The sequence below is a fragment of the Nerophis ophidion genome, linkage group LG20 (assembly GCF_033978795.1).
Source record: "Nerophis ophidion isolate RoL-2023_Sa linkage group LG20, RoL_Noph_v1.0, whole genome shotgun sequence".
In the NCBI taxonomy this organism is placed as follows: Eukaryota; Metazoa; Chordata; class Actinopteri; order Syngnathiformes; family Syngnathidae; genus Nerophis; species Nerophis ophidion.
The window spans coordinates 36,321,597-36,335,360 of record NC_084630.1 but is presented as its reverse complement, the minus strand read 5'-3'; the positions used below and the strand labels follow the sequence as shown (position 1 = coordinate 36,335,360).

At 46.0% G+C, this 13,764-nt stretch overlaps 1 protein-coding gene across 2 annotated transcripts in view; it reads right to left on the bottom strand.

The window, feature by feature from the left end:
* Positions 1 to 13,764, bottom strand: part of LOC133539097 (sodium/calcium exchanger 1-like) — a 61,508-nt gene that overhangs the window by 34,237 nt on the left and 13,507 nt on the right. For both annotated transcript variants that reach the window (XM_061881164.1, XM_061881163.1), the window contains exons 2-3: positions 11,474 to 13,207; positions 7,481 to 7,596 (exon numbers count right to left, since the gene is read on the bottom strand). In XM_061881164.1, coding sequence (XP_061737148.1) covers positions 7,481 to 7,596; positions 11,474 to 13,188 — 1,831 coding nt within the window. In that variant the 5' untranslated portion in view covers positions 13,189 to 13,207. The remainder of the gene's footprint in view (positions 1 to 7,480; positions 7,597 to 11,473; positions 13,208 to 13,764) is intronic.

Sequence of the window (13,764 nt, the reverse complement as noted above, 5' to 3'; positions counted from 1 at the left end):
TCGCCACATCGCCGGCCCCACTCGGTCCACTTGCAGAACTTACAAACATAGCCTCAGAACCCAGAAGACGACGCCGAGAGAAATCTCCCCACGTTGAGCTGCCGTCTACCGTGGTGTAGATCTACCAGACCTGCTCAACTACTGTTTCATATATCCAAAGCTATCAATACTTGAGATCAACCTATCAACGTCTCACTCCCTTCGGCTGGCAGATGTCAATGCCGACATCGCCACATCACCGGCCCCACTCGGTCCACTTGCAGAACTTACAAACAGCCTCACAACCCAGAAGACGACGCCGAGAGAGATCTCCCCACGTTGAGCTGCCGTCTACCGTGGTGTAGATCTACCAGACCTGCTCAACTACTGTTTCATATATCCAAAGCTATCAATACTTGAGATCAACCTATCAACGTCTCAGTCCCTTCGGCTGGCAGATGTCAATGCCGACATCGCCACATCGCCGGCCCCACTCGGTCCACATGCAGAACTTACAAACATAGCCTCACTCCCTTCGGCTGGCAGATGTCAATGCCGACATCGCCACATCGCCGGCCCCACTCGGTCCACTTGCAGAACTTACAAACATAGCCTCAGAACCCAGAAGACGACGCCGAGAGAAATCTCCCCACGTTGAGCTGCCGTCTACCGTGGTGTAGATCTACCAGACCTGCTCAACTACTGTTTCATATATCCAAAGCTATCAATACTTGAGATCAACCTATCAACGTCTCACTCCCTTCGGCTGGCAGATGTCAATGCCGACATCGCCACATCGCCGGCCCCACTCGGTCCAGTTGCAGAACTTACAAACATAGCCTCACAACCCAGAAGACGACGCCGAGAGAAATCTCCTCACGTTGAGCTGCCGTCTATCGTGGTGTAGATCTACCAGACCTGCTCAACTACTGTTTCATATATCCAAAGCTATCAATACTTGAGATCAACCTATCAACGTCTCACTCCCTTCGGCTGGCAGATGTCAATGCCGACATCGCCACATCGCCGGCCCCACTCGGTCCACTTGCAGAACTTACAAACATAGCCTCACTCCCTTCGGCTGGCAGATGTCAATGCAGACATCGCCACATCGCCGGCCCCACTCGGTCCACTTGCAGAACTTACAAACATAGCCTCACTCCCTTCGGCTGGCAGATGTCAATGCCGACATCGCCACATCGCCGGCCCCACTCGGTCCACTTGCAGAACTTACAAACAGCCTCACAACCCAGAAGACGACGCCGAGAGAGATCTCCCCAAGTTGAGCTGCCGTCTACCGTGGTGTAGATCTACCAGACCTGCTCAACTACTGTTTCATATATCCAAAGCTATCAATACTTGAGATCAACCTATCAACGTCTCAGTCCCTTCGGCTGGCAGATGTCAATGCCGACATCGCCACATCGCCGGCCCCACTCGGTCCACATGCAGAACTTACAAACATAGCCTCACTCCCTTCGGCTGGCAGATGTCAATGCCGACATCGCCACATCGCCGGCCCCACTCGGTCCACTTGCAGAACTTACAAACATAGCCTCAGAACCCAGAAGACGACGCCGAGAGAGATCTCCCCACGTTGAGCTGCCGTCTACCGTGGTGTAGATCTACCAGACCTGCTCAACTACTGTTTCATATATCCAAAGCTATCAATACTTGAGATCAACCTATCAACGTCTCAGTCCCTTCGGCTGGCAGATGTCAATGCCGACATCGCCACATCGCCGGCCCCACTCGGTCCACATGCAGAACTTACAAACATAGCCTCACTCCCTTCGGCTGGCAGATGTCAATGCCGACATCGCCACATCGCCGGCCCCACTCGGTCCACTTGCAGAACTTACAAACATAGCCTCAGAACCCAGAAGACGACGCCGAGAGAAATCTCCCCACGTTGAGCTGCCGTCTACCGTGGTGTAGATCTACCAGACCTGCTCAACTACTGTTTCATATATCCAAAGCTATCAATACTTGAGATCAACCTATCAACGTCTCACTCCCTTCGGCTGGCAGATGTCAATGCCGACATCGCCACATCGCCGGCCCCACTCGGTCCAGTTGCAGAACTTACAAACATAGCCTCACAACCCAGAAGACGACGCCGAGAGAAATCTCCTCACGTTGAGCTGCCGTCTATCGTGGTGTAGATCTACCAGACCTGCTCAACTACTGTTTCATATATCCAAAGCTATCAATACTTGAGATCAACCTATCAACGTCTCACTCCCTTCGGCTGGCAGATGTCAATGCCGACATCGCCACATCGCCGGCCCCACTCGGTCCACTTGCAGAACTTACAAACATAGCCTCACTCCCTTCGGCTGGCAGATGTCAATGCAGACATCGCCACATCGCCGGCCCCACTCGGTCCACTTGCAGAACTTACAAACATAGCCTCACTCCCTTCGGCTGGCAGATGTCAATGCCGACATCGCCACATCGCCGGCCCCACTCGGTACACTTGCAGAACTTACAAACAGCCTCACAACCCAGAAGACGACGCCGAGAGAGATCTCCCCAAGTTGAGCTGCCGTCTACCGTGGTGTAGATCTACCAGACCTGCTCAACTACTGTTTCATATATCCAAAGCTATCAATACTTGAGATCAACCTATCAACGTCTCAGTCCCTTCGGCTGGCAGATGTCAATGCCGACATCGCCACATCGCCGGCCCCACTCGGTCCACATGCAGAACTTACAAACATAGCCTCACTCCCTTCGGCTGGCAGATGTCAATGCCGACATCGCCACATCGCCGGCCCCACTCGGTCCACTTGCAGAACTTACAAACATAGCCTCAGAACCCAGAAGACGACGCCGAGAGAAATCTCCCCACGTTGAGCTGCCGTCTACCGTGGTGTAGATCTACCAGACCTGCTCAACTACTGTTTCATATATCCAAAGCTATCAATACTTGAGATCAACCTATCAACGTCTCACTCCCTTCGGCTGGCAGATGTCAATGCCGACATCGCCACATCACCGGCCCCACTCGGTCCACTTGCAGAACTTACAAACATAGCCTCAGAACCCAGAAGACGACGCCGAGAGAAATCTCCCCACGTTGAGCTGCCGTCTACCGTGGTGTAGATCTACCAGACCTGCTCAACTACTGTTTCATATATCCAAAGCTATCAATACTTGAGATCAACCTATCAACGTCTCACTCCCTTCGGCTGGCAGATGTCAATGCCGACATCGCCACATCGCCGGCCCCACTCGGTCCAGTTGCAGAACTTACAAACATAGCCTCACAACCCAGAAGACGACGCCGAGAGAAATCTCCTCACGTTGAGCTGCCGTCTATCGTGGTGTAGATCTACCAGACCTGCTCAACTACTGTTTCATATATCCAAAGCTATCAATACTTGAGATCAACCTATCAACGTCTCACTCCCTTCGGCTGGCAGATGTCAATGCCGACATCGCCACATCGCCGGCCCCACTCGGTCCACTTGCAGAACTTACAAACATAGCCTCACTCCCTTCGGCTGGCAGATGTCAATGCCGACATCGCCACATCGCCGGCCCCACTCGGTCCACTTGCAGAACTTACAAACAGCCTCACAACCCAGAAGACGACGCCGAGAGAGATCTCCCCAAGTTGAGCTGCCGTCTAACGTGGTGTAGATCTACCAGACCTGCTCAACTACTGTTTCATATATACAAAGCTATCAATACTTGAGATCAACCTATATACTCGATGTTATATAACTTCTCTCACTTGTTTTCAGCATAACTATTGGTGTCGCTACAATAAGTGAAAAGTTTGATGTTTATCCCCAGTTAGTTACCTGAATTACTCTGATTTTGATGGACGAAAGGCAGGATTTTACACCCAGCAGTATTCCCTGACAGATTGGTACTTAGGTTTGTTCTAATGTCCTTGTGCCTCAGTCCTTCCTTCCTGACGACAGTGACTGACAAGTGTCTTAAAACATAGGGCTGACTTGAAATAGACTGGATCAAGGGGGACAGCAAGACTTATTTTTGTTTTAACTGTGCAGTGTGATTGATTGCAAGGGACATAGTGGTGAAGTGAAATGAATTATATTTATATAGCGCTTTTTCTCAAGTGACTCAAAGCGCTTTATATAGTGACACCCAATATCTAAGTTACATTTAAACCAGTGTGGGTGGCACTGGGAGCAGGTGGGTAAAGTGTCTTGCCCGAGGACACAACGGCAGTAACTAGGATTGCACAAACGGGAATCGAACCTGCAACCCTCAAGTTGCTGGCACGGCCACTCTACCAACCGAGCTATTACCGTGGTAGTAACTTCTATATTTGATACGACGCAACTCTGAGCTATTGGTGTTGGAAGCAGAATACATATTCTGGTGGGTGGTGCCCCTGGTGGAAGCAGGTAACCCACTACACAGGGCATTGGAATCCCACTGGCCCCTAATATTACATCAAAACTACTCGGGAAGGGATGACCTTCCAGAGGAACTTTGATCGTTCGCAGAACCCCCTCGCCCTTACAAATGCCAACGTGGGTGTCATGCCCAATTGGCCCAGTCCGTTTTATGTTGTGTTAGGGGTTGAACAGACTGGTAAAGAATCTAAAGGGATTATCAAAATTAATGTCCCCGAGAGGGCGCCAAAATATGGGTGATTGTGTTGCTTGTTCCGCTAAAAGTCCTTTTCCCCACACTTACCCCGCCCCTTTTAAGTTGACTGACACAATCAATCAATCAATCAATGTTTACTTATATAGTCCTAAATCACTAGTGTCTCAAAGGGCTGCACAAACCACCACGACATCCTCGGTAGGCCCACATAAGGGCAGGGAAAACTCACACCCAGTGGGACATCGGTGACAATAATGACCCAGTGGGACGTCGGTGACAATGATGACTATGAGAACCTTGGAGAGGAGGAAAGCAATGGATGTCGAGCGGGTCTAACATGATACTGTGAGAGTTCAATCCACAATGGATACAACACAGTCGCGAGAGTCCAGTCCAAAGCGGATCCAACACAGTCGCGAGACACAAATGGCTCAAACTGGCTTATCTCCTTGCTTTCTGAACCCACGCCGCCAGGGTGCAATTTGTTGGATAGTGTGTGCCCTCCTGTTGACAATTTCACCCGACTAATTCCCTTTGTGGCCCAAAAGATGAATTATACGTGTTTTCAATTCACAGGACCATCTTCGTCTCCCAACAAATTGGGTGACATTGACCCCTCCTGGTGTACCACACTGATAGATGGCTCCAAAAATAGGCCCTTGGGCACGGGCTGACATATTCTGGTATTGTGGGGAACACAGATTGTACATTTGAATCCCGACGTCAGCCCTTGGGCTTTGTGCTATGGTTAGACTGGTGACCCCACTCAACCTAGTGGGTACCAAATTAACACCCCTTGAAACTCCTGTTTCAGCGGCCTCTTTAACTTCCCGCCAACGCCGTCATGTTCTATCTAGGAGGAGTGTAAGGGGCTCCTTTGATTTGATAAGAAACCCTTGTGGTGTTTACTTTGATGTAATAGGGCAACGAAGGGGGATCCCCTCACAACATAAATTGTGGTGTGAATCCTGTGCAGGTTTCGAGAACCTTCCTAACATTGGTGCAATTTTCCCTGTGACAGCTACTAAAAATGTAGAACGCATTAACTATGTTCTTGTAATCTATTGAGATTGACCAACCTGACTCGTGACGCTGTTGAAGAACAAATTGCCCCGACCTCCCTCAGGCCATCCAGGTAAGCAAAGTGGTAACTTTCGAGAATGGCTAGTTTCCCTTTCTGACTATGACCACGTTAACGTGGACTCCCTCTATCTGACTCCCAATTGTAACTATTATTTTATTTTAGTGCGAGCTTGCTAAAACTTCAATGTGAGGTAGGTGCTATAGAAGTATTGTAGTTGTGTTGATAGATCTTTTTTAGAAGATCTGAAGGGGGACTGTTGGATTTGGTTGTCTTTTTATTTCCTAGTCAGATTTTAGAACAGCTAAAGTGTGATCCTTTTACATAGACCTTGAATTTGGAATGTTGGAATGAAGACATAACAATCTGTTATCTCAACTGTCCAAAGTAGGGAGGAGAAGAAGAGGGGCGGGTGAGAGTGAGTGAGGAGGGAGAAACTGCCATTTTAGGATTAAATCAATTTGGACCGAGTTTTGAAATGTTGTATCTAGATTGATCTCCCAAGGCGCTTCGGTAATAAAATAGAAAAATGAGCAACCTCTGTCTCTGATTGATTTAAAACCAGCTTATGTGTCATCAAACAATCTGGGGGCGTTGACCGAAGGAAGAACGGGTCAAAACGCAACAATACACAACAGTTAGTCTTCACACAATATACACAACAAATAGTCTTCACACAATATACACAACAATTAGTCATCACACAATATACACAACAATTAGTCATAACACAATATACACAACAATTAGTCATAACACAATATACACAACAAATAGTCTTCACACAATATACACAACAATTAGTCTTCACACAATATACACAACAAATAGTCATCACACAATATACACAACAATTAGTCTTCACACAATATACACAACAATTAGTCTTCACACAATATACACAACAAATAGTCATCACACAATATACACAACAATTAGTCTTCACACAATATACACAACAATTAGTCTTCACACAATATACACAACAATAAGTCTTCACACAATATACACACCAATTAGTCTTCACACAATATACACAACAAATAGTCTTCACACAATATACACAACAATTAGTCCTTCCTCAATTTATACCAACTAATTAAACAAGTGACTGATTAAGTAGCTACCCAACTAGCTAAATAACTAAACAATTTATTAAGTATCTAACCAACTAGTTGAACTATTAAGTAACTGACAACTAATAAACTAACTAAATCATTGACTGATTAATGAGCGAACAACTAACTAATCAACTAATTGATTAACTGGTTAACTAGCTAACCAGCTAATGAAATAATTGACCAACCAATCAACTTGCTAACCAAATCCCTAAATATGTGACTTTGTAACTTGGACTTGGACTAAGACCTGGACTTCCTTTTCATTGCCATTGAAAAGTGAAGATTACAGAGAAGACTAGAAGTAGCACCAGCTGCTTATGGTTCATTAGCTAACAACTTACCAAACAGTTAACCAATTAACTAGCTGACCAAAAAAAAGCTAAATAAGTGACTTTTTAACTAGCTAACAACAGTTAAACAATTAACTAACAAACCAAAAACCTAAATGATTGACTGTAACTAGCTAACAACTTACTTAGCTGTTAACCGATTGACTAGCCAACCAAAACCCAAATAATTGACTGTGTAACGAGCTAACAACTTACTAAACAGTTGACCGACAATTAACCAGCCAGCCAACTAACTAAACAATTGACTGATTAACGAGTTAAGCAAAAGAAGAAATAATTGACTGATCAAGTAAGTAACTAAAGAGTTGAGTGAAGAAGTAGCTAACATGATAGCAGTGAAGCGAGGCCACGCCCACCTTTTCTCTGGCTCATCTCCAGCAGGCGGGGCTCTCCCAGCTCCAGGAAGAAGTTCTTCTTCTTCTCCTCGTACTTCTCACGCTCCTCCGCCACCACCTGGATGCTCACCTTCTGACTGGACAGTCGCACGCAGAGCAAGGAAGCAGCAGCAGCAGGAGGAGGAGGAGGAGGAGGAGGACAAGATCAAGAAAGAGGATGAGAAAAAGAAGAAGTAGAAGGAGAAAAAGAAAGAGGAGGAGGAGGAGAGGCAGAAGAAGAAAGAGGATGAGTAGAAGAAGAAAGGAGGAAAATGAGAAGGAGAAGAAGAAGAAGAAAGAAGAATGAGATGTAGGAAGAGGATGAAAATAAGAAGAAAGAGGAGGAGACAGAGAAGAAGAAGAAGGCAAAGACAATGATGAAGAAGAAGAAGGAGAAGAAAGACAAGGAGGAGGAGGAAGAGAAGAAAGAGGATGAGAAGAAGAAGATAGAGGAGAAGGAGGAGGAGAAGAAGCAGAAGAAAAAGTAGAAAAATGAGATGAAGAAAGAGGATGAAAAAAGAAAAAAAAGGAAGAAAAAGGACAAGATAAAAAGAAGGGGAAGAAAGAGGAGACAAAGGAGAACAAGAAGAAGAAAGAGGAAAGAAGAAAAACGAGGAGGAGGAGAAGGTAATGAGGAGAAAAAGAAGAAGATGGAGAAGAAGAAGAAGAAAGAGAAAAAGAATGAGATGAAGACAAAGAAAGAGGAGAAAGAGGAGAAGAAGCAGAGGAAGAAGAAAAAGGAAATGAAGAAGAGTAAGATAGAAGAGGAGAAGGAGGTGATCAAGAAAGAGGAGGAGGAGGAGAAGAAGAAAGAGAAGAAGAAAAAGTAGGAGGAGGAGAAGAAGGAGAAAAAGAAAGAAGAGTAGGAGAAGAAGAGGAAAGAGAAGAAGAAGAACAACAACAACAAGAAGAAAGAGAAGAATGAGATGAAAAAAGAGGATGAGAAGAAGAAAAAAGAGGAAAAGAAGAAGAAGAAGAACAAGAAGAAGAAGGAGGAGAAGAAGAAAAAGGAGAAGAACTAGAAGGAGAAGAAGAAAAGGGAGAAGAACCAGAAGAACAAGAAGAAAAAAAATGAGAAAAATAATGAGAAGGAGGAGAAGAATAAAAAGAAGAAAAGAAGAATAAAGAGAAGATGAAGGAGAAGGGGAAGGAGGAGGAGAAGAGGAAGGAGAAGAATGAGGAGCAGAAGGAGAACAAGAAGGAGTAGAAGGAGGAGAAGAAGGAGAAGAAGAAGAAAGAGGAGGAGAAGAAGAATGAGGAGAAGGAGAAGAAAAGGATTAGGAGGAGGAGAAGCAGAAAAAAGAGGAAAAGAAGAAAAAGAAGAAGGAGAAGAACAAGAACAAGAAGAAGGAGAAGAAGAAGGAGAAAAATAACTAGGAGAAGAATAAAGAGAAGAAAAGAAAGAGAAGGAGAAAAAGAATGAGGAGGAGAAGGAGGAGGAAAAGAAGGAGAATGAGAAAAAGAACAAAAAAGAGCGAGAAGAAGCAGATGAAGAAGGAGAATAAGAAGAAGGAGAAGAAGAACAAGAAAAAGAGCGAGAAGAAGCAGACAAAGAAGGAGAAAAAGAAGGAGGAGGAGAAGTAGAAAAGGAGAACAAAAAATGAGAAGAAGAAGAACAAGAAGCAGACGGAGAAAGAGAAAAAGAAAGAGGAGAAGGAGAAAAGAAGAACATAAAAAGGAGAAGAAGAACAAGAAGAAAAAGACGAAGGAGAACAAGAAGAACAAGAAGGAAAAGAAGAAGAAGAAAAAGAAGAAGAAAAAAGAGAAGGAAAAGAAGAAGAAAAAGACGGTAACGAAGGAGAAGGAGAAGATGGAGAAAAAGAACGAGAAGCAGAAGGTCAAAAAGAAGAAGAATGAGGAGCAGAAGGAGAACAAGAAGGAAAAGAAGGAGGAGAAGAAGAAGAAAGAGAAGGAGAAGAAGAATGAGGAGAAGGAGAAGAAGAAAGATTAGGAGGAGGAGAAGCAGAAAAAAAGAGGAAAAGAAGAAAAAGAAGAAGGAGAAGAACAAGAACAAGAAGAAGGAGAAGAAGAAGGAGAAAAATAACTGGGAGAAGAATAAAGAGAAGAAAAGAAAGAGAAGGAGAAGAAGAATGAGGAGAAGAAGGAGGAGGAAAAGAAGGAGAAGGAGAAGAAGGAGAATGAGAAAAAGAACAAGAAAAAGAGCGAGAAGAAGCAGACGAAGAAGGAGAATAAGAAGAAGGAGAAGAAGAACAAGAAAAAGAGCGAGAAGAAGCAGACAAAGAAGGAGAAAAAGAAGGAGGAGGAGAAGGAGAAAAGGAGAACAAAAAAAGGAGAAGAAGAACAAGAAGCAGACGAAGAAAGAGAAAAAGAAGGAGGAGGAGAAGGGGAAAAGAAGAACAAAAAAAGGAGAAGAAGAACAAGAAGGAAAAGACGAAGGAGAACTTGAAGAACAAGAAGGAGAAGAAGAAAAAGAAGAAAAAAAAGAAGGAGATGAAAGAAGAGAAGGAAAATAAGAAGAACAAGACGGTAACGAAGGAGGAGAAGAAGAAGAAGGAGAAGATGAAGGAGAAAACAAATGAGAAGCAGAAGGTCAAGAAGAAGAAGGAGAAGAAGCAGGAGAAAGAGAAAAGGAGGACAAGAAGGAGAAGAACAAGAAGAAGAAGAGGGAGAAGAAGGAGAAGAAGAAGAAGAAGAAGGAGAAAAAGAACGAGAAGAAGGGCAAGAAGAAGAAAGAGAAAAGAAGGAGGAGGAGAAGCAGGAGAAGAAGGAAAAGCAAAGAACACGATAAGTAGAAGAAGAAGAATGAAACGGAGAAAAAGAAGAACAACAAGAAGGAGAAAAAGGAAGAACAAAGAGGAGAAGAAGAACAAGGAGACAAAAGAGAAAAAGAACGAGAAGAAGAAGGGCAAGAAGAAGAAAGAGAAGCAAAAGAATGAGAATAATTAGTAAAAGAAGGAGAAGAAGAAGGAACAGAAGAAGGAGAAGAAGAAGTAAAAGAAGAAGAAGGAGAAGAACAAGGAGAAGGAGAAGAATAAGAAAAAAAGGAAGAAGGAGAAGAAGAACAAGAGGAAGGAGAAAAGGAGAAGAAGAAGAAGAAGAAGGGGGAAAAAGAAGAAGGACAAGAAGAAGGAGAAAAAGAAGGAGGAGGAGGAGAAGCAGGAGAACAAGGAGAAAAGAAGAACAAGACGAAGGAGAACAAAGAGAAGAAGGAGAACAAGAACAAGAAGGAAAAGAAGAATAACAGGAGAAGGAGAAAATGAACGAGAAAAAGAACGAGAAGAAGGGTAAGAAAAAGAAGGAGAATAAGCAGAAGAATGAGAAAGAGGAGAAGAAGGAGACGAAGAAGAAGAAGGAGAACAAGAAGGAGAAAAAGAAGAAGACGACGGAGAAAAAGAAGAAGAAGAACAAGACGGAGACGAAGGAGGAGAAGGAGAAGATGAACGAGAAGAAGAGCGAGAAGAAGGGCAAGAAAAAGAAGGAGAAGAAGCAGAAGAATGAGAAAAAGGAGAAGAAGAAGGACAAGAAAAAAGAACAAGAATAAGAAGGAGAAAAAGGAGAAGGAGAAGAAGAAGAAGAAAGGAGAAAAAAGAACAAGAAGGAGGACAAGAAGAAGAAGAAGGAGAAAAAGCAGAAGAAGGAGAAAAGAAGGAGGAGGAGAAGCAGGAGAAGAAGGAGAAAAGAAGAAGAACAAGAACAAGAAGAAGGAGAAAAAGAAGAACAAGAAGGAGAATAAGAAGGTTAAGAAGAAGAATGAGAAAAAGGAAAAGAAGGAGAAGAAAGAGAAGAACAAGAAGGAGAAGAAGAAGGAGAAGGGGGACAAAGAAGAAGAACAAGAAGAAGAAGAAGGAAGACAAGAAGGAGAAGAACAAGATGGACAAGAAGAAGGAGAAAAAGAAGAATAAGGATAAGATGAACAAGAATGAGAAGGAAAAGAAGAAGGAGGATAAGAAGGTGAAGGAGGAGAAGAAGAAGAAGAAACATGAATAATATCCAAAAGTAAGAATTCTTGCTCACCATATTTGGTTGTTGTGAAATTGCAGGACACCATGACTGTCCTGAAAGTGTCGCCCTCCACCTCTGGCACTGCCTTCAAGTGTTCTGTACGGCAGCACAACAAGTCCTCTGGATCCTGAACTTCTCAGCACCTTCACCTCCATCACGCCCACACTTTCACTCACAGTCAGCACCTCCTCCTCCAAGCTGAAGATGCCCGCGTGGTCGTCATCCAAGATGGCGACGGTGGCGGTGGAGGACACACCTAAAGTGACCTGGGATTCTTCTTCTTCTTCTTCTTCTTCTTCTTCCTGCTGCGACACCAGCCTCACGTGGCTCAGGTGCACCAGGAAGTGCTCCTCTTCTTCAAAGATGTCATCATCCATGATGTCGATGAGGATCTCCTTAACCGTCTCGCCTGCTGCGAACACCAAGGTTCCGCGGGCCGAACGGTAGTCTGACCCGGCGATGGCGTTCCCGTCTTGTGTGTGGTAGTCCACGGCGACCGTCGCGCTAAGGCCACCGCCTCGGCGAACCACGTTCAACGCCACGCTGCCGCAGTTCTCCACACACTGATAGCTGGACGACTGGAAGAAGACCTCGCAGGAGGAGCGGTTTGTTCTTGTCTGGTGGGCCGCCATCTTCTTTGGGACGTCAGCTCTTCCTGTCGTGGCCAGCGGGGTCATCTGCTTGGCTTTCAACTCCGCTTCTTCCCATCTCAAGCCACCCTCGCCACTCGCCAGCTCCTCCTTGCCCTGCTGTGGCTCCCCACCCTGCAGAAGCTCTTCGCCACATTGCCGCTCTTCACCCTGCAAAAGCTCTTGGTCCCTTTGCAGCTCCTCCCTGCCCCGTCGCATTTCCTCAGGGAAATGTGGTAACTCCTGGCCCCCCGGCAGGAAGCTTCCGACATTCATTTCCACGTCAGCTTTGGAGCCAAACTCCGGCTGGCCTTCGGTCTCGATAATGACGCCCCTGTGCTTCCCGGCTCGGTAGCGCTTGTACACGTACTTGTAGAAGAGCAGACGGCGGTCGGCAACGTACGCTAAGCCCACGCAGACGGGAAAGAAGAAGAGCGTGAGAAGCCCCTCCCAGATTTGAACGACGCCCGGCGAGAAGACGGCCAGGATGAGGTAGAGCCAGGTGTAGGCGAAGACGCTCCAGGCGGCCGTGACGAAGAAGACGCGCAAGTGTTTGACTCGCCGCGTTTGCCCGTCGGGGATGACGTAGACGCAGAGGCCGATGATGACGAACATGTTAAAGGCGGCGCTTCCCACGATGGTGTTGGGGCCCAGCTCGCCGGCGTCAAAGTTGTGTCCGCAGACTTCCACCACGGACAGCAGGATTTCTGGCGCCGAGGAGCCCAGCGCCATGAGGGTCAAGTTGGACACGGTCTCATTCCAGACCCTCACAGTGGCGGTCTCCTTCTGTCCATTGGCGTTCTTGATGCTGACCTGCCTCTCCTGGGACGTGATGACCTGGATGGACGCCATGAAGCGGTCGGCGATGATGGACACCCCCAGGAACATGTACACCAAGCCCAGGAAATAGATGCTGGCCCGAGCCACCCGCTCGGAGAAGGCGGGGTCTTCCGGCCGCCACACCGACAACATGACGCCATCTTTGCACCCGCTGCTGCCGCCACATTTGCTGTGATTGGTCTGAGTGTGGTTGGTGGGAGGAGCCTGTGAGCATGCCAGCTTCAAGCACGCCAACAGCAGGAGTGATGATGTCATCATGGCGGTGATGACTACCAGCCTGCCGCACGCAAACATACCATTATTATACTAATATATATATTAGGGGTGGGCAAATTAGTGCGTTAATTATGAGTTAACTCATCAATCTATTAACGCCGACAATTATTTTATCGCACATTTGCGTATGTTGTTTACATGCTTTTATTTTGTTAACGCCTTTTCTTAACAAGATGGCGTCGCCCGGCGTCGAGGGGCTCTTGGTAAAGATGGAACATTTGGCAAAAATACCGGACAATTCTGCAAATTTCATGGCTGGCTTACAGCGTGGTCACTCCGGGATCACTTACGACCGCCAGACAATTCTGGATGTGGATAGATCGGGCCGTTTTGGACTGAATGACGCGTGCTTGCTAGACCGGCTAGCTAGCATGGGAATACTTTGCCTGCTACATCCAGCGGCCTGTGAAGCAGCGGAGTATATGTGTTGTCTGTCTATGAATAATGCAGACGAGGAGTGTTGGCTGAGTTCTTAACGTTTGCTTTCAGAGCGTGCATATCACAACATACAAGATGCCGTCATGGCGACACAACCTATACCGGGCTACCGCGCATGCT